Source organism: Coregonus clupeaformis, chromosome 26 (assembly GCF_020615455.1).
Source record: "Coregonus clupeaformis isolate EN_2021a chromosome 26, ASM2061545v1, whole genome shotgun sequence".
NCBI lineage: Eukaryota > Metazoa > Chordata > Actinopteri > Salmoniformes > Salmonidae > Coregonus > Coregonus clupeaformis.
The window spans coordinates 36436776-36462966 of NC_059217.1; the positions used below are offsets into that span (position 1 = coordinate 36436776).

The 26191-nt window shown below is 45.3% G+C and overlaps 1 protein-coding gene across 1 annotated transcript in view; it reads left to right on the forward strand.

Moving 5' to 3' along the window:
• The window catches only part of abcc8 (ATP-binding cassette, sub-family C (CFTR/MRP), member 8), a 162222-nt gene that overhangs the window by 53360 nt on the left and 82671 nt on the right, over nt 1-26191 (forward strand). Inside the window, exons 9-13 of the mRNA XM_041849747.2 lie at nt 6787-6921; nt 9516-9678; nt 12534-12574; nt 14161-14306; nt 24507-24618. Of these exons, the coding sequence (XP_041705681.1) occupies nt 6787-6921; nt 9516-9678; nt 12534-12574; nt 14161-14306; nt 24507-24618 (597 nt within the window). The remainder of the gene's footprint in view (nt 1-6786; nt 6922-9515; nt 9679-12533; nt 12575-14160; nt 14307-24506; nt 24619-26191) is intronic.

Sequence of the window (26191 nt, forward strand, 5' to 3'; positions counted from 1 at the left end):
TACTATTTTACACCTAGGGTTACTATACATGATTTTGACCCATTTTATAAGAGATTCTCCAAATTTGAAATGCTCCAGGCATTTATATATAAACCCCAGTCGAACTTTATCAAATGCCTTTTCGAAGTCTACTATGAATAGCAGGCCTGGTTTCCCATATTTTCCATAGTGTTTTATTGTTTCCAATACTTGCCTTATATTATCTCCAATGTATCTTCCATGTAAAAAACCTGTCTGATTAGAATGAATAATATCCGACAATACCTTTTTAATTCTATGCGCTATACATTTTGCTAGGATTTTTGCATCACAACACTGAAGTGTAAGGGGCCTCCAATTTTGTAAATGGACTGGATCTTTATATTTTCCACTTGTATCCTGTTTCAGTAATAATGAGATCAGACCTTCTTCTTGAGTGTCAGATAATCTACCATTTACATAGGAGTGGTTAAAACATGCTAATAACGGTCCTCTTAGTATATCAAAAAAGGTTTGGTATACCTCGACTGGTATGCCATCCAACCCTGGAGTTTTCCCAGACTTAAAGTATTTAATTGCATCCAGAAGTTCCTCCTCTGTAATTTCACCTTCACATGAGTCTTTCTGTGTGGCTGTTAATTTGACATTATCAATAGAAAAAAATCTCTACAATTAGCTTCAGTTAGAGGAGATGGAGGCGACTGAAAAGAAAACATATGCTTAAAGTACTTTGTTTCTTCCTTCAAAATATAATTTGGTGAATTATGGGTGACTCCGTCAATTGTAACCAGTTTCATTAAGTTCTTTTTGGTAGCATTCCTATGTTGAAGATTAAAAAAGAATTTTGTGCATTTTTCCCCATATTCCATCCAGTTTGCTTTATTTTTATAATATATTACACTTGATCTTTCTTGAATAAGTTTCTCCATTTATTTTTGTTTTTCCTCTAATTTATTCTGAGCCTCTATGTTACAGTTTTTATTGCCATCTATCTGTTCTGTTAGATTTTCTATTTCCTTTCTTAGTATAAACTCTTTTGACCTAAATTGCTTTTGTTTTCGAGATGAGTACTGAATTGCATGGCCTCTAAAGGCACATTTAAAGGTGTCCCATACAATAAGGGGATTCGCTGTACCTATGTTATGTTGGAAAAAGTCAGTTATAAATTCCTTTGTTCTAATTATAAATAAATTATCATCCAATAGGCTTTGATTAAATTTCCAATATCCTCGCCCACGTGGAAATTCAGTAAGAGTAATGTATATGCCTATTATATGATGGTCCGACCGCATTCTGTCCCCTATCATCACTTTTTTTTACTTTTGGTGCCAACGAGAATGAGATAAGAAAGAAGTCAAGACGACTAGCTTGATTCAGTCTCCGCCATGTATATCTCACTAGATCAGTATATTTAAGCCTCCATATATCTACTAGTTCTAATGTATCCATGACATTCACAATTTCCTTAAGAGCATGTGGGTGATTGTTTGTGGTGTGATTTCCTTTACGGTCCATTGAGCTATTTAAAACAGTATTATTATCCCCCACCATAATAATATTGTCTTGAATTGCTTGCAGGCTTGATAATGTATTATATATATTGTCAAATAATTGTGGATCATCATTATTTGGTCCGTAAAGGTTAATGAGCCATATCTGTTTATGGTCCAATAACATATAAAAAAAAAAATAATAATAATAATAATAATCCATCTACCTTGCGTATCTATTTTGACAATTTGCACATTCGGATCGAAATTACTATTAATTAATATCATCACCCCTTTTGAATTTCTTTGCCCATGGGAGAAGTATATTCCCCCCCATTCTTTTTTCCACGCTACTTCATCTCGAATTGTTGAATGAGTTTCCTGTATACAATAGATATTATATTCCTTCTCTTTGAGCCATGTAAATATTGTTCTTCTTTTGTTATTATCAGCTAAGCCATTACAATTATAACTGACTATACTTATTTCACCATACACCATAATGAGATACAAGTTTCAAGTCTATTTATCATTATATATGTTTGTAAATTTACCAATAAAAAATACCGTAATGATTGAGTGTCCATATAGCTGTACCGTGATATTTGCATTGCTACGGAGTAACCCTTCAATTGTTCTCCACTAATTCCTCCGCTAAAGCCCCTCCCCATCCCAAGTTGAGCCGTCATCCCATTGATCAGCATCCCACCCATGTCCCTCCGGATCCCTAAGGCCCCGAGAGGCCAGGACCCATCCATCGAAAACAGCACACAGTGCCACCCACAAAACAGAAGTAGATTAACCGCCAAAAGCATTTCCAATGCTTTCACCTCTCTATATATATATCTATATAACTATTTTTTAAAAATTATGCATATCCTATTTTCTATCATTATCAATTAATATGCGTAATAATGTTGGCAGTTCACGCGTAGGATTCTAACATATAACCCGGATTGCCATTGTATTACATTTAATTCATTGACAAGCAATTATTATCCTAGCAAATAATTCCCGTGGTCCATCCCATACCCCCCCCTCCCCCAACATCCCCACCCCCCCACAACAGATGCCAGACAAGCACACACGCACATACTCACATTCTCCAACACACTCAACCCCCCTCCTCCACAATCCACCATAAAATCAGATACTCAACGGCTGTTATATCCCAGAGCCCAACTCGAGAAATAACTTGATTTACGAGTGCACATACAGTTAAAGCTGATTGAGAAAGCATGCAGATTGAGCAGAAATTTATAACAATGTGAGATTTGATTAATCTACTTAATCTATGTCAAGTCCTAGGTGATGGAGATCAGATCCACCCTCTTCACCTGAGACACAAACACTCTGATCCCCTGTTGTAACCATTTTCCCAAGCTTCTCCGTGCGGTCAGACCTTTGATTATTCTGTGCCACCTGGGCCACAATGATAAACCCCCTCTCTGATTGTCCGAGTGTGACCCCCTCCCCATGGGTTACTGCAGCCAGTGTTGCCAGCACTGCCACTACCTGGGTGGGTGTACCCCACCGGAATCCCCACCGGCTAGGTAAAAGGTCGTCAAGGTTCTCATTAGCAGCTTTGAGAATTTCCTTGTATATTATGCTCTCCCATCAGGGGGCTTTGGCTTTGTAGGACCAACCCTGCCAAACAGGCTCAGAATCTTGAGGGGGCGGTGCTGCTCAAGTAGGTTCTCTGACCGCATTTATTTCTCTGTTTAGGCTGCATACTCACAGCAGGTCCATAAAAGAGATGGGAACTTCTCTTTGGTGTATGGGTCGCTCAGGTGGGTGTCCAGGTTATAGGGTTAGGGATCTTTCCATCATGATAGGACAATGAAAAATTAGATTAGATGTATACTATATTTAAAAATGTATATCCCTCATCTACACAAAATTGAAAGCTCTCTCTCACTACCCCTGCTCATAGACCCCCGGTCGGCTCTGGGATATGCAACCATTTCCCCTCTCACTCACTTAACGCCGCACCTTTTCAAACACAAAAATGCACACCACATGGTTGACTGCTGGGCCGAGCGTGCAAACGCACCCGCATCCACATCTGCCGCAAGGGGGAAAGGACGCCAGAGAGAACACAGGACCAACCACAACAACCATCCGCCAAAACAACAACCTCCCGCCAAAAAAGCCATGTTCTAATTATTTGTATTTAAATATGTATTATTCTGCTTGTTATGTCGTTTTATCCTTTTATAAAATACTATACTTACTATAAATGTTATTTAATATTACAATCCCTATCATTGCTAGTATCAGGTGCTCCAATATTCGACTCCTCTATTACAACTTTTAGAATAGCCGTGGAGTAGTCTTTGTGTCTCTGAACATTTGGTTGTCAATATATAGTTTATCCACCACGAGTGCAACACGTTTCCCTTTTAATCTGTTTTCCTTGAAGATTGGATACAGAACTTTGCGCCTTTCTACAATCTCCCTCGGGAACTGATCATTCATGCCTATTTTCGTGCCAGCAAGTCTTTTCCTAGGCTTTTCACCATAGCTTTATCCTTAAAAAAGTAAATTTGGCAACGATTGGGCGCTCATATTTCTGTCCTCTTTTTCCGAAACGGTGTACACGTTCGAGTTGGATTTTATCGACAGCCTCGAGTGGGATTTGTAGCGCTGTATGCAGGAAGTCCTTCACAATATTCTCTGTTATTTCTCCCTCCTTTTCCTGAATACCCGTAAGTACTAGATTTTCCCTCATCGATCAAGTTTGGATGTCTAGTAAGGCTTCTCTCAGAAGGTTGTTCTCCTTTTTTAGTTCCCTAACGTCCGTTTCCATTTTAAAGACTGTCACTTTTAATTCTTTGGTTTCTTTCTCCATTACCAAAGCTTTTTCGTCACTCATTTGAAGACTCGCTTTCAACTCTTTTACGTCTTTACTGACCAATTCTAGTATGCCCAATTTGTCATTTATCGACTTCAACAGGTCGCTTTCCACACTTACCATACCCAGTGGTGAAAAGCATACATCATCTGTATCAGTCGATGAGTCGCGTTTCCTTTTGGGGATCGGCTCTCCACGCTTGTCTTCAGTCATGTTTGGGTGTTGCGTGTTGTTGTAATATTTGTCGATATATTTCTCTAGCCTTATGATCTGTTTTGTGTTATTATCCAGATTGAATTATATTAACTGCGAATATATGAAATGCTAATATTTAGTCTAACTTACTGATTTGGAATATTATGTTTTTATCTTGAGGTGTTTTGTACCGCTTTCTATTCAATACGCCATCTTGTCTACGCGTGCCCCGCCCCTCTATACTCAATACACAATACTTTGTTGAAGCATCTTTGGCAGCGATTACAGTCTTGGGTATGACGCTACAAGCTTAGAACACCTGTATTTGGGGAGTTTCTGCCATTCTTCTCTGTAGATCCTCTCAAGCTCTGTCAGGTTGGATGGGGAGCGTCGCTGCACAGCAATTTTCAGGTCTCTCCAGAGATGTTCGATCGGGTTCAAGTCCGGGCTCTGGCTGGGTCACTCAAGGACATTCAGAGACTTGTCCAGAAGCCACTCCTGTGTAGTCTTGGCTGTGTGCTTAGGGTTGTTGTCCTGTTGGAAGGTGAACCTTCGCCCAAGGCTGAGGTCCAGAGCGCTCTGTAGCAGGTTTTCATCAAGGATCTCTCTGTACTTTGCTCCGTTCATCTTTCCATCGATCCTGACTAGTCTCCCAGTCCCTGCCGCTGAAAAACATCCCCACATCATGATGCTGCCACCACCATGCTTCACCGTAGGGATGGTGCCAGGTTTCCTCCAGACGTGACGCTTGTCATTCAGTCCAAAGAGTTCAATCTTGATTTCATCAGACCAGAGAATGTTGTTTCTCATGGTCTGAGAGTCCTTTAGGTGCCTTTGGCAAACTCCAAGAGGGCTGTCATGTACCTTTTACTGAGGAGTGGCTTCCTCTGGCCACTCTACCATAAAGGCCTGATTGGTGGAGTGCTGCAAAGATGGTTGTCCTTCTGGACCGTTCTCCCATCTCCACAGAGGAACTCTAGAGCTCTGTCAGAGTGACCATCGGGTTCTTGGTTACCTCCCTGACCAAGGCCCTTCTCCCCGGATTGCTCAATTTGGCCGGGCGGCCAGCTCTAGGAAGAGTCTTGGTGGTTCCAAACTTCTTCCATTTAAGTATGGTGGAGGCCGCTGAGTTCGTGGGGATCTTCAATGCTGCAGAAATGTTTTGGTACCCTTCCCCAGATCTGTGCCTCAACACAATCCTGTCTCTGAGCTCTATTGACAGTTCCTTCAACCTCATGGCTTGGTTTTTGCTCTGACATGCACTGTCAACTGTGGGACCTTATATAGACAGGTGTGTGCCTTTCCAAATTATGTCCAATCAATTGAATTTACCACAGGTAGTCTCCAATCAAGTTGTAGAAACATCTCAAAGATGATCAATGGAAACAGGATGCACCTGAGCTCAATTTCGAGTCTCATAGCAAAGGGTCTGAATACTTATGTAAATAAGGTATTTCTGTTTTTATTTGAATAAATGTGCAAAAATTTCCCCCATTTTTTTTTTGCTTTGTCATTATGTTGTATTGTTTGTAGATTGATGAGGATTTTTATTTATTAAATTTTTTTTGGGAAAAAGGCTGTAGCGTAACAAAATGTGGAAAAAGTCAAGGGGTCTGAATACTTTCCGAATGCACTGTACTTCGGTCACTAAATCCAGATCCAGATTATTAATTTTATACCAGACAGTTTCCTCCTCATTCATTCTCATCTCCTACCACCCTGTCATTATTCAACACAGTAATCTAATCTCCTACCACTCTTTCATTATTCAACACAGTAATCTCATCTCCTACCACTCTGTCATTATTCAACACCGTAATCTCATCTCCTACCACTCTGTCATTATTCAACACCGTAATCTCATCTCCTACCACTCTGTCATTATTCAACACAGTAATCTCATCTCCTACCACTCTCTGGTTAATGGCATATTGTGTGTGTGTGTGTGTGCATGTGTGTGTGTGTGTGTGTGTGTGAGAGAGAAAGAAAGAAAGAAAGAAAGAAAGAAAGAAAGAAAGAAAGAAAGAAAGAAAGAAAGAAAGAAAGAAAGAAAGAAAGAAAGAAAGAAAAAAAGAAAGAAAGAAAGAAAGAAAGAAAGAAAGAAAGAAAGAAAGAAAGAAAGAAAGAAAGAGGAAGACGGAGGGAGAGAGAACATATGCAGTTCACTGAGTCATGTTCCACTAAACGAAATGTCCACTCAGGCGTACAATCTAATATTTTCTCTGATCTCAACATTTCCCAAACAACTTAGTGTATTGTATTGTCCAGATCATTGTGGGGGTGATTCTACTCTACTACCTCCTGGGGATCAGTGCCTTTATCGGGGCCACAGTCATCGCTGTCCTGGCCCCTGTGCAGTACTTTGTGGCTACCAAGCTGTCCCAAGCACAGAAGAGCACTCTGGTAAGTAATATGCTATTTAGCAGACACTTTTATCCAAAGTGACTTACAGCTATGCATGCATACATTCCTGGTCCCAGGAATCAAACCCACTATTCTGGCGTTGGAAGCACCATACTCTACCAACTGAGCTACAGCAGGACCCATCATTAAGCAGTTAGCAGTTTGATAAACAGCGTTCTGTGTGGGCTTTGACCTAGCACTGTTCCAAGGAGACCGACCGCACTGCCATCTAACAACCCGTATGTATAGACTGCTCCATGACTTCCTTGTGGAAGAGATTAGAATAGATGTCATACTGATGAATTAGGGTATGTGATCCTTTGACAGTACGCACGCACGCACGCCCGCACATGCACGCACGCACGCACGCACGCACGCACGCACACACACACACACACACACACACACACACACACACACACACACACACACACACACACACACACACACACACACACACACACACACACACACACACACACACCTTCAGCTAGAACCCTTGGATAACCTTTGGTATCTTACTAATACTTTTTAAAAGTTGATTGTTATGAACAATGATTCTTTTTCAACCATAATCTGTTAATTAATCACAAAATATGTCTTTGAGCTTTGTTTGCCTCTCTCTCCAATCACTTTGCTCATTCCCATAATGCCATGCTACAGGAATAATGGTAACACTTTCTTGACACCCAGTGTCATAACACATTATGAAACGGTCATAACCATGTCATAATATGTCATAACAGCTGACATAACTTGTCATAACCTGTCATAATATGGTCCTAACACTGTCATGATGACCCATATATATACACCTGTTGTGACATGTATTGCGTTATTTTATGTCTGGTTATGACACATAAGAGTGTCAAAACCCACATTTATTCAAATACGTTTGAAAGTTTGTTTCTTAAATCTTTGTTGTTGTTGTAATGAATTCTTTACAGTCATGTTTTTTTCATCATATTTTAAATAACTTGTAGAAAATTCATTTTATGACACTGTCATGAAGCATTATGACCATCCTGTGTCACTTTACTTGGACTAAGAAAATGCACTTTATGACACTGTCAAGAAGCATTATGACCATCATAATCATATAAGCCAGATAGGCCTATCACGTACATGCCCTTATGTCAGCCATCAGTCAAAAAGAGGGTGTCTTGTCCTGCTGCTAAAATCTGTTCCTGCATTCATCCCAGTCATTAGCAACAGAGCATTGGGGTAGGTACATGTCTGACATCAATGTGTGCGCAATTACAATGATAATTTAATATGGTCAATTTAAAAATGTTTTTATATAACATAAACATACTGTTTACAAGTAGGCTATGGTGTAATGGAATGTTTTGCCTTGTGTAGTAGATTTTGTGGGTTTTTACACTCTTATATAGGTGTCATAACCAGCCATAAAATTACACAATATATGTCACAACAGTTCTAAATATATGTGTCATGACAGTGTTATGACCATATTATAACAGGTTATGACAAGTTATGTCTGCTGTTATGACATATTATGACATGGTCATGACCATGTCATAACCTGTTATGACGCTGGGTGTCACGTAAAGTGTTACTGTAATATAAATGTGTATCCCGCTCGCTTAATTGTCTGAGGTTAAATACTATATCTTTCATGCCAATTATTCTGTTCTGACAGGAGAACAATTACCAGTAATAATTAACAGCTCTCTTCTCTTATTCTTCTTCTCTTATCACGACTACTCTGGTGTAGAATAACCCCTGAGTGGTCATCCTCCTCAACTTGAACCCTGAGTGGTCATCCTCCTTAACTTCAACCCCGAATGGTCATCCTCCCCAACTTGAACCATGAGTGGTCATCCTCCCCAACTTGAACCTTGAGTGGTCATCCTCCCTAACTTGAACCCTGAGTGGTCATCCTCCCCACCTTGAACCCTGAGAGGTCATTCTCCCCAACTTGAACCCTGAGTGGTCATCCTCCCCAACTTGAACCTTGAGTGGTCATCCTCCCCAACTTGAACCCTGAGTGGTCAGCCTCCTCAACTTGAACCCTGAGTGGTCATCCTCCCTAACTTGAACCTTGAGTGGTCATCCTCCCAAACTTGAACCCTGAGTGGTCATCCTCTTCAACTTGAACCCTGAGTGGTCATCCTCTTCAACTTGAACCCTGAGTGGTCATCCTCCCCAACTTGAACACTGAGTGGTCATCCTCCTCAACTTGAACCCTGAGTGGTCATCCTCCTCAACTTGAACCCTGAGTGGTCATCCTCCTCAACTTGAACCTGAATGGTCATACGAAAAGGAAAAGGGAAAAACAAAAACCAGAATCTTCCTCAAGTGTCAGAAAAATCTATTACAAAACAAAACCAAAAAGTAATCCTCATTCAATTACAAATCATTCAGATCTACACACAGGAACCTGAGAGGATGGAACTGCTCCGGCCATTAGTTTGGAGTACTCCATGTGTGTATTATCCTATAGGAGTGTATTATGGTATAGGAGTAGTTCATGTTTGTGTGTACTATGGTATAGGAGCAGTTCATGTTTGTGTGTATTCTGTTAAAGGAGTACTCCAGTCATTCAGATGTTTGTGTGTATCATCCTATAGGAGTACTCCAGTGAGCGGTTGAAGAAGACCAATGAGCTGCTGCGGGGCATCAAGCTGCTGAAGCTGTACGCCTGGGAACACATCTTCTGTCACAGTGTGGAGGAGACCAGGGGCAAGGAGCTCATCAGCCTGCAGGCCTTCGCCCTCTACACAACCATATCTAGTAGGTTACCATACCTCAAATACACAGACCTCTACACATCCATATCTAGTAGGTTACCTTACCTCAAATACACAGACCTCTACAGATCCATATCTAGTAGGTTACGTTACAGACCTCTACAGATCCATATCTAGTAGGTTACGTTACAGACCTCTACAGATCCATATCTAGTAGGTTACATTACAGACCTCTACAGATCCATATCTAGTAGGTTACGTTACCGACCTCTACAGATCCGTATCTAATAGGTTACGTTACAGACCTCTACAGATCCATATCTAGTAGGTTACGTTACAGACCTCTACAGATCCATATCTAGTAGGTTACGTTACAGACCTCTACAGATCCATATCTAGTAGGTTACGTTACAGACCTCTACAGATCCATATCTAGTAGGTTACGTTACAGACCTCTACAGATCCATATCTAGTAGGTTACGTTACAGACCTCTACAGATCCATATCTAGTAGGTTACGTTACAGACCTCTACAGATCCATATCTAGTAGGTTACGTTACAGACCTCTACAGATCCGTATCTAGTAGGTTACGTTACCGACCTCTACAGATCCGTATCTAATAGGTTACGTTACAGACCTCTACAGATCCATATCTAGTAGGTTACGTTACCGACCTCTACAGATCCATATCTACTAGGTTACGTTACCTACCTCTACAGATCCAAATCTAGTACGTTACCTACCTCTACAGATCCATATCTAGTTGGTTACGTTACCTTTGCTTTAACCCTTTCACCAACTAAACACTTTTAATATGCTTAAATTAAATTAAGGACAACCCTCAAATAGGTGATAGACTTTTAGCATGCAATACAAATAATTGTTCAGATCCTCACTAGCCTCTGTGGACAGGCATGTAGCAGACCAAGGGAAGCTGATTCACTCATTGGAGCGGACAATACCCTACAGTACATAACATTTTACCCCTCTCAACTCTATGTCAGTCCTACTAGAGTTCATAAAATGTATGAACTGTGGTAGTAGTTTCATGTAATGAACTCTATGTTTAATTCTGAGCCTTCTAAGTCATCTTGTCAGTTCCTCCAATTCTGCAATCAGATTTGTTTTTGTAATATGAACAGTTTCCTGCATATTATGCAATGGCTTGCAAATTTGACCAATCACCGCATAAAACAGTCATATCACTGCAATATTAACGTATTAAACTGTCCGATCACCGCAGTACATAAGGAAGGCTGACAACTTTAACCAATCTCCACCCTTTTGCTGCAGAAAATGGTTCAATGTGTGTGTGCCTCTCTCAGTGCTGATGCTCTAGCTTAGTCCAAGACAACCACTGCTGTAAGCCATTCAGTTGAGCTGAGTTCCTGGAGAAAGCACTGTCTATAGAGAGAGAGCCTGAGATCCTGGAGAAAGTCACTGTCTATAGAGAGAGAGCCTGAGATCCTGGAGAAAGTCACTGTCTATAGAGAGAGAGCCTGAGATCCTGGAAAAAGACACTGTCTATAGAGAGAGAGCCTGAGATCCTGGAGAAAGACACTGTCTACAGAGAGAGAGCCTGAGATCCTGGAGAAAGTCACTGTCTATAGAGAGAGAGCCTGAGATCCTGGAGAAAGACACTGTCTATAGAGAGAGAGCCTGAGATCCTGGAGAAAGACACTGTCTATAGAGAGAGAGCCTGAGATCCTGGAGAAAGTCACTGTCTATAGAGAGAGAGCCTGAGATCCTGGAGAAAGACACTGTCTATAGAGAGAGAGCCTGAGATCCTGGAGAAAGTCACTGTCTATAGAGAGAGAGCCTGAGATCCTGGAGAAAGACACTGTCTATAGAGAGAGAGCCTGAGATCCTGGAGAAAGACACTGTCTATAGAGAGAGAGCCTGAGATCCTGGAGAAAGTCACTGTCTATAGAGAGAGAGCCTGAGATCCTGGAGAAAGTCACTGTCTATAGAGAGAGAGCCTGAGATCCTGGAGAAAGACACTGTCTATAGAGAGAGAGCCTGAGATCCTGGAGAAAGTCACTGTCTATAGAGAGAGAGCCTGAGATCATGGAGAAAGACACTGTCTATAGAGAGGGAGCCTGAGATCCTGGAGAAAGACACTGTCTATAGAGAGGGAGCCTGAGATCCTGGAGAAAGACACTGTCTATAGAGAGAGAGCCTGAGATCCTGGAGAAAGTCACTGTCTATAGAGAGAGAGCCTGAGATCCTGGAAAAAGTCACTGTCTATAGAGAGAGAGCCTGAGATCCTGGAGAAAGACACTGTCTATAGAGAGAGAGCCTGAGATCCTGGAAAAAGACACTGTCTATAGAGAGAGAGCCTGAGATCCTGGAGAAAGACACTGTCTACAGAGAGAGAGACTGAGATCCTGGAGAAAGACACTGTCTATAGAGAGAGAGCCTGAGATCCTGGAGAAAGACACTGTCTATAGAGAGAGAGCCTGAGATCCTGGAGAAAGACACTGTCTATAGAGAGAGAGCCTGAGATCCTGGAGAAAGACACTGTCTATAGAGAGAGAGCCTGAGATCCTGGAGAAAGACACTGTCTATAGAGAGAGAGCCTGAGATCCTGGAGAAAGACACTGTCTATAGAGAGAGAGCCTGAGATCCTGGAGAAAGACACTGTCTATAGAGAGAGAGCCTGAGATCCTGGAGAAAGACACTGTCTATAGAGAGAGAGCCTGAGATCCTGGAGAAAGACACTGTCTATAGAGAGAGAGCCTGAGATCCTGGAGAAAGACACTGTCTATAGAGAGAGAGCCTGAGATCCTGGAGAAAGACACTGTCTATAGAGAGAGAGCCTGAGATCCTGGAGAAAGACACTATCTGAACCATACTGTCACGTGTCTAATGGTGCCTATGTGTCTCCTCGTTCTCAGTATTCATGAACGCAGCCATCCCTATCGCAGCTGTCCTGACTGTGAGTATTCATTCCAGTCATAAACGCCTGTTCATATCTCATAGGTGCCATCCATAATACTGTCTACAGCCCTGGCCCAAATATCTGTCCTCCCTCACATTATTCACCATAGAACAGCATGTTCTGACCACAGTTCCCCCTCTAAAAATATGGTGTTTACTGTCCACTGGTCTGTGTATTGTTCTCAGTGGATGGGCGATCCCTTTTCCCAAGTAAAGGGCACAGACTAGAACAGACTAGAGTGGTGTCACTCAGGATCCAGTCAGTCTGGCATGTTGACACTATAAAGGATGGCCAGTGACATTTCCCAGGGACACCGTGGAGGTTTGTGACATGGCAGGCCACTGTAAATCCTAGTTATATTTATGGTAGCTGGAGCCGTCAAGACAGTTGTTGGTGTGGTGACAAATCCAGTATGGCAGACAGACAGACAGACAGATAGACAGGCAGGCAGGCAGGCAGGCAGGCAGGCAGACAGACAGGCAGACAGGCACACAGACAGACAGACAGACAGACACGCAGACAGACAAACACGCAGGCAAACAGACAGACAGACAGACAGACAGGCAGGCATACAGAACATAAGGAGAGGTCCTTGAATGAGTGAAATGTATTTTGGAAAGATACTGAGTGATGGGTTTATCCCTCACCCTTTGGAACACAAATTAAATAGAGATAGAGAGATAGAGAGAGAGAAAGGATGAACTGATGTCCTTGTGGATGAGTGATGTGTGTTTTGGAGACAGTGATTTGCTTATCATTGTTAAGCCCTGAAATGGAAATTCTCAAATTCATCACAAACTAAATAGATGGTAAAAGCATTTGCATAAATCAGTTGTAAGTGCTTGTCTTTCTGAGGGATATTTATTATTCAGGGCCAAATCCTGTATTGGAAGATATATAGCACACATTTCCCATTGACATCAATGCATGTTTATGTAAAAGTTTGAGTTGCTAACTTACATTTTGAATCAGGATTCAGACCTCACCCCTGGTATACTGTATATGCTCACCCCTGGTATACTGTATATGCTCACCCCTGGTATACTGTATATGCTCACCCCTGGTATACTGTATATGCTCACCCCTGGTATACTGTATATGCTCACCTTGGTATACTGTATATGCTCACCCCTGGTATACTGTATATGCTCACCCCTGGTATACTGTATATGCTCACCCCTGGTATACTGTATATGCTCACCCATGGTATACTGTATATGCTCACCCCTGGTATACTGTATATGCTCACCCCTGGTATACTGTATATGCTCACCCCTGGTATACTGTATATGCTCACCCCTGGTATACTGTATATGCTCACCCATGGTATACTGTATATGCTCACCCCTGGTATACTGTATATGCTCACCCCTGGTATACTGTATATGCTCACCCCTGGTATACTGTATATGCTCACCCCTGGTATACTGTATATGCTCACCCCTGGTATACTGTATATGCTCACCCCTGATATACTGTATATGCTCACCCATGGTATACTGTATATGCTCACCCCTGGTATACTGTATATGCTGGTTACTGGAGTGATACTAATTGTTTTCTCTCCTCTCATCTTCCTCTAGACGTTTGTGGTCCATGTGCACATCTCTGAGGAGGCTGACCTGTCCCCTGCTGTAGCCTTCGCCTCCTTGTCTCTGTTCCACATCCTGGTCACTCCCCTCTTCCTGCTCTCCAGCGTGGTACGATCCACAGTCAAGGCCCTGGTCAGGTGAGCTGGGGTATCATGGACACCAGACCTGGGAAAACTATAGTTTTAACTATGCTTTGTGGAAATAAATAAAATATCCAGGGGAACAAATAGTTACTTTCGTGGTGACTACAACTATTTAAATACAGATCCTCAAAAATTACTACTTTTTAAAAAGTATTTAAATACAGATCCCCCAAAATGACTACTTTTTAAAACGATTTAAATACAGATCCCCCAAAAATTACAATTGTTCAATACAGATCTGAGAAAGCAACTACTTTTTTTTTTTTTTTTTACTATTTGAATACAGATCTCAGGAGGTGACTACTTTTGGATTGGCTGCTAATGGCAGGGCTGTATCTGTAACTACATGTTGCAGATAGAAATATAATGAATAGATAACACACAATCTCCTATTGTATTCCAAGCTATCTGACAGTCATATTTGATCTACACAATACATTTCTATCTGAACATTTTGTAAATGTCCATTCTCCTGAATGTCCATTGCCCCATGTGTACATAATCAAGCCAAACCAATTAACCAATGATATTTTGTACAGATAAGTATAAATAAGTTGACGCTCAACTACTGTATGACTCAACATGCCACTGAAAAGTTCAAAAGCTGCAATTCATTTTATAATACCTGAAAATACTGCAGAGAAATTCAAAGCCATTTGCAAACAGCAAGTTGGATGCTTAGCAAAAACAACGTTGAACCTATTTATCCATCTGAGGGTAAGTGTTATTGTTTCAAACACACACTATACCAAATCAAATCAAATCAAATCAAATCAAATTTTATTGGTCACATGCGCCGAATACAACAGGTGCAGACATTACAGTGAAATGCTTACTTACAGCCCTTAACCAACAGTGCATTTATTTTAAACAAAAAAGTAAGAATAAAACAACAACAAAAAAGTGTTGAGAAAAAAAGAGCAAAAGTAAAATAAAGTGACAGTAGGGAGGCTATATATACAGGGGGGTACCGTTGCAGAGTCAATGTGCGGGGGCACCGGCTAGTTGAGGTAGTTGAGGTAATATGTAATATGTATATATACCATCTTTCAAGAGATAGTTTACTCAGAATACAAAACTAACATTATGTTCAACCTACCTTGGCTGTAGTTGATTCAAGAAGGCAGTTTTGTGATATGTAGTTTCCTTTCGACACTTAAAATACCTATTTTGTTACTGTTAGCATGCTCAGTAACACTTCATATTAAACTGTTCTTGTTCCTGTGTAATAAAATTGTAATAACATTTGGAGCAATTTTATTAACATGTTGTTACATTGCATTTTAATTTCATAGCAATGAGCTGAGAGGTTTTGTAACTACTCTACACAAGAGGAATAGTGACTGTTCCTTATTCCACTTATGTAATAACTCCCTTATTATGCAATTATAAAGCAATTTCCAAGGCCCTATGTTACAACAATGTTGCTATGTAATAATCACAAAGTTACTAAACATGTTAAAGAACTTGATGTAAACTACAAAATACAACTATTTTCTGTCAAGATCTGATGGACACACACACACACAGTCACATGCACACATGCACACACAGCTCTGTTTTAGTGAATTTTCAGGACATTTTGGGGAGTACAAATGTATTCCCATTCAAAATCCTATTTTCCCTAAACCTAACCCTAACCTTAACCCAGATCCTAACCTTAACCCTAACCCTAACCCCAAACCTTAAACCTAACCCTTAACCCTAAAATAGCATTTCAGGACATTCTGGTGACTTGTCAGGACACACACACACACACACACACACACACACACACTGAGCTGAATTGAACTGAGTAGTGGTGATCAATTAAGTTGAGATATGGTGAATTTACGTCAAATCTACCAGAATAACGTTTTTAACTCAGGTGAAACTAAATTGAAGTCAGAGTGAATCAATCTAGATTTTTTCCGCGGTGCCCCAGTCACTAAAACACCTGTCTGTTTCCCTCAGTAACATTGACTTCTACACTGGGGATTTGTTTAACTGCTGTAATTTATTATGTTGTCATAGAGCTACCCATTTACCAATTCCTCACAGACCATTACCCATCCTGTCATACAGTTCATACAGGGTAGTGCGTACGGCCCAGTACATCACTGGGGCCAAGCTTCCTGCCATCCAGGACCTCTATACCAGGCGATGTCAGAGGAAGGCCCTAATAATTGTCAAAGACTCCAGCCTCCCTAGTCATAGACTGTTCTCTCTGCTACCGCACGGCAAGCAGGACCGGAGCGCCAAGTCTAGGTCCAAAAGGCTTCTTAACAGCTTCTACCCCCCATATATGTGTTCCAGAAGCAGCAGCTTTGACCACTGGACCACACTTTGGCCACCCAGCCTGTCAGTCAACCACTGCTTTCATATTTGTTTACCATCATCTATGTATAAGTAAGTGCTTTAGATATGGTATATTGGCCTTCTGTAAGTAGAAGAGCTGTACATCATGTATGCAGAGTGTTGTATCTCCAAGGAGAGGGGCATCATTACCATGTTACAGTCATCCAGAGTGGAGAGATTGCGTCTGTCGTTTTCTCTGCATCCTGAGAGGATGTATTGATGTCTCATAACAATCAATGGTGTGGATCTGATCTCTGAACATGGAGCCAGTATGTGTATCATTTATATCCCACTTAAACCACTACTTCCTTACTCAATGACACACAAGTAATTACATCTATAATGTAATGCATTATAGATGACGCCTGTACCATGCTTGACTGTGATTGTTTTTAGTGTTTCAAAACTCAATTTGAGTGGTCCACAATGTGCTTTAAAATAATCTGTATTGTGTATTATTGTGTCATTGTGGAGTGTCACTTAAATACAGTTTTCTAACTAACTCTAACACGATGACTTGTGCTGAGTCACAGCCATAGAGACCCTATCTTTATTAATGGTGACAGCAGGTTGAATGTAATGCTGTATCTCAGGGGTAATCTAAGTCCATCGTTCCATTTACGGTCAAGAGGTCCTGATGATCCCTGTAACAGCCTGGCATAAACATGACATTTAATGGTACCATCTGCTCACTGCCATTCTGCAGTATAGCTGGAACATGCTGCTGTTCTGCTCTACTGCATTGGCTTTGGACACTCGCACACGATCAGTCCTCACAATTAATTTAGAATGCTCAAGGATAGAATGTAAAGAAAATGAGTCTTGCGTAACAGGACCGAAGTCAATAACTCCTGTATCCTGGCATTTGAGTAAAGCTGAAGTGAAGTCTGACAATTCTGACTTGAACTGGCTTTGAAGCTTTGATAAGTCGTTGACAGCCCCAGTGAGTGTAGAACATTTGTTTCATTCTGGAGTACAGAGAGAGGGAGCGAGAGAGAGAGAAGGGGGAGAGAGAGAGGGGAGAGAGAGGGGGAGATAGGAGGGGGAGAGAGAGAGAGAGAGGGGAGAGAGAGAGGGGGAGAGAGAGAGGGGGAGAGAGAGAGGGGGGAGATAGGAGGGGGAGAGAGAGAGGGGGAGAGAGAGGGGGGAGAGAGAGAGGGGGAGAGAGAGAGGGGGGAGAGAGGGGGAGAGAGAGAGGGGGAGAGAGAAGGGAGAGAGAGAGAGAGGGGAGAGAGGGGGAGAGAGAGAGGGGGAGAGAGAGAGAGGGGGAGAGAGGGGGAGAGAGGGGGAGAGAGAGAGAGGGGAGAGAGAGGGGGAGAGAGGGGGGAGAGAGGTGGGAGAGAGAGGGGAGAGAGAGAGAGAGAGGGGAGAGAGAGAGGGGAGTGAGAGGGGAGAGAGGTAGATTTTGTTTAGGTGTGCAGTCATGTTTGTACTTAGGACTTCTACTAATCATATTCACACCTTTATGCGCTAGTTGATTCCAGATGTTCTGAAGCTGGAGCAGGTAGATGACGGTGATAAGATGGCTGAGTCTAGTTTGACCCAGAAAAAGGCACATATAAAAACAGAATACTTTATCACTGTTGACTTTGGAGACTTGCCTTAGGAAATTAAACCAATCACCTTTTCACTCCTCCTGTCACGGTTCAGACAGACGACAAGAGGACCACAATTGCGTCACACCAGAAAGTTTATTAAAACTTAAGGGAAAAGGGAAGTAGGGAGTGAGTGAAGGCTCCAGGGGTTATCCCGTCCAATGTGCTGGGTCTGTGCCCCCCCCCAGTGGCAGCGATGCGTCCGATGACGCCGGTGGTTGGTGGTCCAGAAGTCCTGGGGGGGAGGAAACACAGACACAACGGGGCGGATGAAACAAGGCAGAAGTACAGTTCAAGGGAAATCCAAATACGTTGTAGCAAGGCAGAAGGCTGGTCAGAGTTACCGGGGTCGAAGAGTAGTCAGGAGTCGTAATGGCAGAGAGCAGGTCTGGTTTTCCTGGGGCAGAAGAGTATCCAAGAATCAGGCAGGTCCGGGGTCACAAAACAAGGGTGAGCCAGAAGCGCGAGCACACAGGTTCCGGGGTGTGAGCTTTGCAGACGATCTGACAAAGGAGAGCTGAAAGACGGGACTTTAAATACTGGGAGAGGTTAGTGGGTAATGCAGCGCAGCTGGCAGAGTAATTAGAGCCGAGCAGAGCAGGAACAGGTGGAGCTCGTTAGGCTGAGTAGAGAGAGAGAGATGAGCAGAGTGGAAGATAGTGGAAACACATTAAGGTGGTAACCCGGTGGAGTGAGAGGGCTCATGACAGAACCCCCCAAGGGACGGCCCCAGAAGTCCCAAGAGCAACACCACGCCGGGCGGGAGGAGGGGAGCCGGAGGAGGGCTAGAACTCCTCCGAACGGTCCGAGCGAACGCCCTCATCCTCGGAGGAAGCCGGAGGGCCGTGGTCGGGAGATGGGACAGGTCCCGAGACAGGATCAGGCACAGGACAGGAAGCCGAGCGGGCAGGACGGTTAGGGATCCCTCTGGGGCGGCCCCCTACGGATTGCAGGTTGATCAGGATGCCGTTGGTGGAAGGCGGTGATGAGAGTCCTATCCACAATCCGACTAGCTGGCACCCAGGTCCTTTCCTCAGGTCCATAGCCCTCCCAGTCAATGAGGTACTGGAGACCCCTACCCCTCCGTCTGGACCGAAGCAGGCGGCGGACGGTGTAAACCAGACCACCATCGACGAGCCGTGGAGGAGGAGGACAAGGCGCAGCAGGGACCAGCGGACTCTCATGAATGGGCTTAATCTTAGACACATGGAAAGTGGGGTGCACCCTCATGGAATTAGGCAGTTGGAGCCGGACAGCAGTTGGGCTAATCACTCTTATGATAGGGAATGGGCCAATGAACCGAGGTGCCAACTTCTGCGACTCCACCCTGAGTGGCAGGTTCCTTGATGACAACCACACCCTTTGACCAACATGGTAGGTGGGAGCAGGGATTCTCCGACGGTTGGCCCCGGTAGTGTAGCTGGCAACGGATCTGAGAAGTGTGGCTCGGGCCTGTGACCAGGTGCGGCGACATCGACGGGCAAACGCAAGTGCAGATGGGCAAGTAACCTCCCCTTCCTGACTGGCAAATAGAGGAGGCTGGTATCCATAAACACATTGGAAAGGGGACATACCGATGGCAGAGCAGGTCAGAGAATTGTGTGCGTACTCCACCCATGTCAATTGCTGCGACCAGGAGTGGGGGGTTGCGTGAAGTCATGCATCGCAGTGCCTTCTCGAGCTCCTGATTTGCCCGCTCTGACTGCCCATTGGATTGGGGATGGAATCCGGAAGTCAGACTGACTGTGGCTCCCAGCAGGTGACAGAACTCCTTCCAAAAAGCGGAGGAGAATTGTGGACCACGGTCAGAAACTACATCCTTTGGCAGTCCGTGGATCCGGAAGACGTGTTCCAGGACCACCTGGGCGGTCTCCTTGGCGGTTGGGAGCTTGGGGAGGGGAATGAAGTGTGCCATCTTGCTGAATCGGTCAACTATGGTGAGAATGACGGTCTTGCCCCTTGAAGGGGGGCAGCCCCGTGACAAAGTCAAGGGCGATGTGAGACCAGGGACGTCTGGGCACAGGCAGGGGCTGCAGCAATCCGGCTGGGGGCTGGCAGGACGACTTGTGTTGGTTGCAGATGGGGCAGGCTTGGACGAATTCCCGTACATCCTTTCTCAGAGCGGGCCACCAGAACCTCTGGGCGAGCAGGTTGTAAGTGCGGGTGGAGCCCGGGTGACAAGCTAGGCGGGAGTCATGTCCCCACTGAACGACCTGGGACCTTAGGTTTTCGGGGACAAAAAGGCGGTCAGCTGGGCAAGTGCTGGGACCGGGCTGGTTACGGAGAGCTTCCAGCACCTGTTCCTCAACAGCCCAGGTCAGAGCTGCTACGATGCAGGGACTTGGCAGAATCGACACAGGATCCTTGGAGGGGTTGTCATCCTTCTGGAATTGACGGGAGAGGGCGTCTGGCTTGGTGTTGCGTGATCCAGGCCGGTATGACAGAGTGAAATTAAACCTGGTGAAGAACAGGGCCCAGCGGGACTGCCTGGAGTTCAACCGTTTGGCCGTGCGGATGTACTCCAAGTTCTTATGATCGGTCCAAACGAGAAATGGAATGGTGGACCCCTCCAGCCAGTGACGCCACTCCTCCAAGGCAAGCTTCACAGCCAGCAGCTCTCGGTTCCCTATGTCGTAATTGCACTCAGAGGGGGACAACCGACGTGAGAAAAAGGCACAGGGATGGAGCTTCCTATCCTCCGCAGCCCACTGAGAAATCACAGCACCAACTCCCACATCCGAGGCGTCCACCTCCACAATGAATTGCCGGTCCACGTCAGGCATCTGGAGGATGGGAGCGGAGGTGAACCTTACCTTGAGGGTACTGAAGGCCTTGTCGGCTGCTGGGGTCCAGGTGAAGGGCTGCTTGGTGCTGGTTAGAGCAGTGAGAGGGGCAGCAACGGTACTGTAGTTCCGGATAAACTTTCTATAGAAGTTAGCAAACCCCAGAAACTGTTGCAGCTTCTTTCTGTTCTCCGGAACTGGCCATGACGTGACTGCTGATACTTTGGCAGGATCCATTTGGATACTTCCCTCTGCCACTATGTACCCCAGGAAGGCCACTGTCTTGACGTGAAACTCACATTTCTCTGCCTTGGCGTAGAGGGAATTCTCCAGAAGACGATGAAGGACTTGCTGGACATGGCGGGTGTGTTCAGACAGGTTTCTGGAGTAGATTAAGATGTCATCCAGGTAAACGAAGACAAACTTGTTTAACATGTCCCGCAGTACATCATTCACTAGAGCCTGGAACACAGCAGGAGCATTGGTGAGGCCAAAAGGCATAACCAGATACTCGTAGTGGCCTGTTGGTGTATTGAATGCGGTCTTCCATTCATCTCCCTCCCGGATCCGCACTAGGTGGTAAGCGTTTCTGAGATCCAACTTGGTAAAAACAGTGGCTCCCTGGAGCAACTCAAAAGCAGAGGTGAGCAGAGGGAGAGGGTAACGGTTTTTCACTGTGATGTCGTTGAGTCCCCTGTAGTCGATGCAGGGGCGAAGAGATCCGTCCCTCTTCCCCACAAAGAAGAAGCCAGCACCAGCCGGAGATGAAGATGAACGGATCAATCCTGTGGACAGAGAGTCATTGATGTAGTCCTCCATGGACCTTCTTTCAGGAGCAGACAACGAATAAAGACGGCCCCTTGGAGGGGCTGTTCCAGGGAGGAGGTCGATGGCACAGTCGTACGGTCGGTGAGGGGGCAGAGATGTGGCTCTTGCTTTGTTAAACACTTCTCTGAGACCATGGTAGCATTCTGGGACATGGGAGAGGTCAGGGGCGGAGTTAGTAGGTACTGGCCGAGGGGGTAGTGCGGCAGCAAGCAGGCAGGTTCGGTGGCAGTCCTCTCCCCACTCCCTGATCACCCCGGTCACCCAGTCGAGCTGAGGGTTGTGCCGGGCGGAGCCATGGGTAACCCAGGATGAGGGGTTGGCCTGGAGAGGGGAGCAGGTGAAACTGGATAGTCTCTTGATGGTTTCCGGACAGACCCATCAAGACCGGGGCCGTGACATGAGTGACCGATCCGAGTAAGTGTCCGTCCAGTGCCCGGGCAGGAATAGGAGGTGTCAAACGGAGGTTCTCCAGTCCCAGTTGGCGTGCCAGCTTGATGTCCATTATGTTGGCTTCGGCGCCAGAATCCACCAGAGCAGCCAGGGTGTGAGTAGAGTCAGAGAGGCGGAGGTGAACTTGCAGCAAGGGTTTGCGGTCGGAGGACTGGATGGTCATTGAGCTCAACCGGACTCCCCCTATGCCCGGTGAGCTTCGGCTTTTAAAGGGCAGGTTACCACCACGATGTCCATCACCTCCACAATAGAGGCAGAGGTTTGAGGTGAAGCGGCGCTGGCGCTCTGCAGGAGTGAGAGAGGCTCGCCCAATCTCCATAGGCTCAGACTGATCAAGCTGACTTGGGTGAGTGGCAGTAGCTGACAGGAGCCCAGTCGGATCTCTCCGAATGCCGGTAGTTGGTGGACCTTGGCGCCCCCTCTCACGACGACGGGTCTGTATCCTTCTGTCGATCCGGACAGTCAGTGCGATGGCTTCATCAAGAGTGGAAGGCAGTTCATGGGAGACCAACTCGTCCTTGATATAGTCAGCCAAGCTATGGAAGAACGCGTCCACCAACGATGGTGTGTTCCAAGAACTTCGTCTTGCCAGGGTTCGGAAGTCGATGGAATGGTCTGCGACTGTACGTCTGCCTTGTCGAATACTGAACAGTTCACGAGACGCCTCTGCGGTTGGTGAATCCAGGTCAAACACCTTCAGCATCTCCTCAGCAAACAGGTCGAAGGTTGCACATGCGGGGGTTTGACGTTCGAACTCTGCTGTTCCCCAGAGTCGAGCTCGGCCCGTCAGGTGAGTGATGGCATACCCGACCCTAGCCCCCTCCGTGGCGAAGGTCCTTGGCTGCAAGGAGAACTGAAGTCGGCAGCTAGTCAGGAATGGCCGGACCTGGGTAGAATCGCCGTTGAACCGCTCGGGGTTTCCAATCTTGGGTTCCGGGGCAGCGGCTGAAATGACCGGGGCAGGTAACTCGGAGGCAGGGCTGGTGGGCAGACTGGCTGGGGTAAGGTTGGTGAGGAGTTGGATGATCCTGGCGAGTTGTTGTTGCTGCTGCTGGGACTGCTGCTGGTGCTGCTGGAACTGCTGATGCTGTTGGTGGCCGACCTGAAGCAGAGAGGTGATGTCGCCGCTCATGCGACCTAGCTCTCTCTCAGTGTGTTCCAGGCGTAGCATGGCGGTGGGTTGCTCAGGTTCTTCGGTTTCCATGTCGGGGGGAAGTGTGCGCTGAGTCCATGATGGTCAGATCGTACTGTCACGGTTCAGACAGACGACAAGAGGACCACAATTGCGTCACACCAGAAAGTTTATTAAAACTTAAGGGAAAAGGGAAGTAGGGAGTGAGTGAAGGCTCCAGGGGTTATCCCGTCCAATGTGCTGGGTCTGTGCCCCCCCCCCAGTGGCAGCGATGCGTCCGATGACGCCGGTGGTTGGTGGTCCAGAAGTCCTGGGGGGGAGGAAACACAGACACAACGGGGCGGATGAAACAAGGCAGAAGTACAGTTCAAGGGAAATCCAAATACGTTGTAGCAAGGCAGAAGGCTGGTCAGAGTTACCGGGGTCGAAGAGTAGTCAGGAGTCGTAATGGCAGAGAGCAGGTCTGGTTTTCCTGGGGCAGAAGAGTATCCAAGAATCAGGCAGGTCCGGGGTCACAAAACAAGGGTGAGCCAGAAGCGCGAGCACACAGGTTCCGGTGTGCGCTTTGCAGACGATCTGACAAAGGAGAGCTGAAAGACGGGACTTTAAATACTGGGAGAGGTTAGTGGGTAATGCAGCGCAGCTGGCAGAGTAATTAGAGCCGAGCAGAGCAGGAACAGGTGGAGCTCGTTAGGCTGAGTAGAGAGAGAGAGATGAGCAGAGTGGAAGATAGTGGAAACACATTAAGGTGGTAACCCGGTGGAGTGAGAGGGCTCATGACACCTCCGTCATTTTTGCCTACTTCTATCAGATGTACAGTCCAATGAGACTTACCTGGGACTTTTACTTTGAAAACCCTCTTGCTGTATTGTTCCCTATCCCATCTCCAATAAGGTAACTTTTCCTTATTGTAACTCACTCTGGAGAACAGCATCTGCTAATACTAGAATGTGAAAATATGAAATGTATCTGTGGTGTCCCCCTGTGACACTAACCCTGTAACCCTAACCCCTGTTTCCTATAACCCTAACCCCTGTTTCCTATAACCCTAACCCCCGTGTCCTCATAGCGCCCAGAAGCTGAGTGAGTTCTTCAGTAGTGATGAGATTGGAGATGAGCAGGAACCCAATGCTACCATGCCCTCCGGCCCCAGCAACCACAACAGCAAGTACCAGGCAGTGGTGAGTACCCAGCAAGCACATAACGTTCTGAGAACCATATGTTTCTTAGAGCTTGGTGAGAGCGTGGTTGTCCTATGGTGATTTAGCATACAAACTTCCTAAACGTTTCTGGGAATGGTGCAGGATAGTTGCTTGGTTTTGGAACATTCTCAGCACATTTAAGGAACTTTAACAGAATGTTTCCTAAAAGTTCAAACATGGTTACATTTATACTGAACATAAATATAAACACAACATGTAAAGTGTTGGTCCCATGTTTCATGAGCTGAAATAAAAGATCTCAGAAATGTTCCATATACACAAAAAGCTTATTTCTCTCAAATGTTGTGCACACATTTGTTTTCATCCCTGTTAGTGAGCATTTCTATTTTGCCAAGATAATACATCCACCTGACAGGTGAGGCATATCAAGAAGCTGATTAAATAGCATGATCATTACACAGGTGCAACTTGTGCTGGGGACAATAAAAGGCCACTCTAAAATGTGCAGTTTTGTCACATAACACAATGCGACAGATGTGTCAAGTTTTGAGGGAGCATGCAATTGGCATGCTGACTGCAGGAATGTCCACCAGAGCTGTTGCCAGATAATTTAATGTTAATTTCTATACCATAAGCTGCCTCTCCAACGTCGTTTTAGAGAATTTGGCAGTACGTCTAACCGGCCTCATAACCGCAGACCATGTGTAACCACGCCAGCCCAGGACCTCCACGTTCAGCTTCTTCCTCTGCGGGATCGTCTGAGACCAGCCACCCGGATAGCTGATGAAACTGTGGGTTTGCTCAACCGAAGAATTTATGCACAAACTGTCATAGACCGTCTCAGGAAAGCTCATCTGCATGCTCGTCGTCCTCACCAGGGTCTTGACCTCACTGCAGTTTGGCGTCGTAACCGACTTCAGGCGGCAAATGCTCACCTTCAATGGCCACTGGCACGCTGGAGAAGTGTGCTCTTCACGGATGAAACCTGGTTTCAATTGTACCGGGCAGATGGCAGACAGCGTGTATGGCGTCGTGTGGGCGAGCGGTTTGCTGATGTCAACGTTGTGAACAGAGTGCCCAATGGGGGTGGTGGGGTTATGGTATGGGCAGACATAAGCTATGGACAACGAACACAATTGCATTTTATCGATGGCAATTTGAATGCACAGAGATACCTTGACAAGATCCTGAGGCCCATTGTCGTGCCATTCATCCGCCGCCATCACGTCATGTTTCAGCATGATAATGCACAGCCCCATGTCACAAGACTCTGTATACAATTCCTGGAAGTTGAAAATGTCCCAGTTCTTCCATGGCCTGCATACTCACCAGACCAATTGAGCATGTTTGTGATGCTCTGGATCGACGTGTACAACAGCGTGTTCCAGTTGCCACCAATAATTAAATGGAGTAAGCGGATCCGAGAGCACATGCTCCAACGACACACTTAGCGACCATTCTCTCTGCGTGGTGTTTTGGGAAACGCATGTGACATCTTTGGACGTTAAAACACTCGTAAGCCATCGTTACCGGTCAGGAAACGTATGGCTTCTGTTTCAATATGCTTTGTGTTGTAGTCACGATCAATATT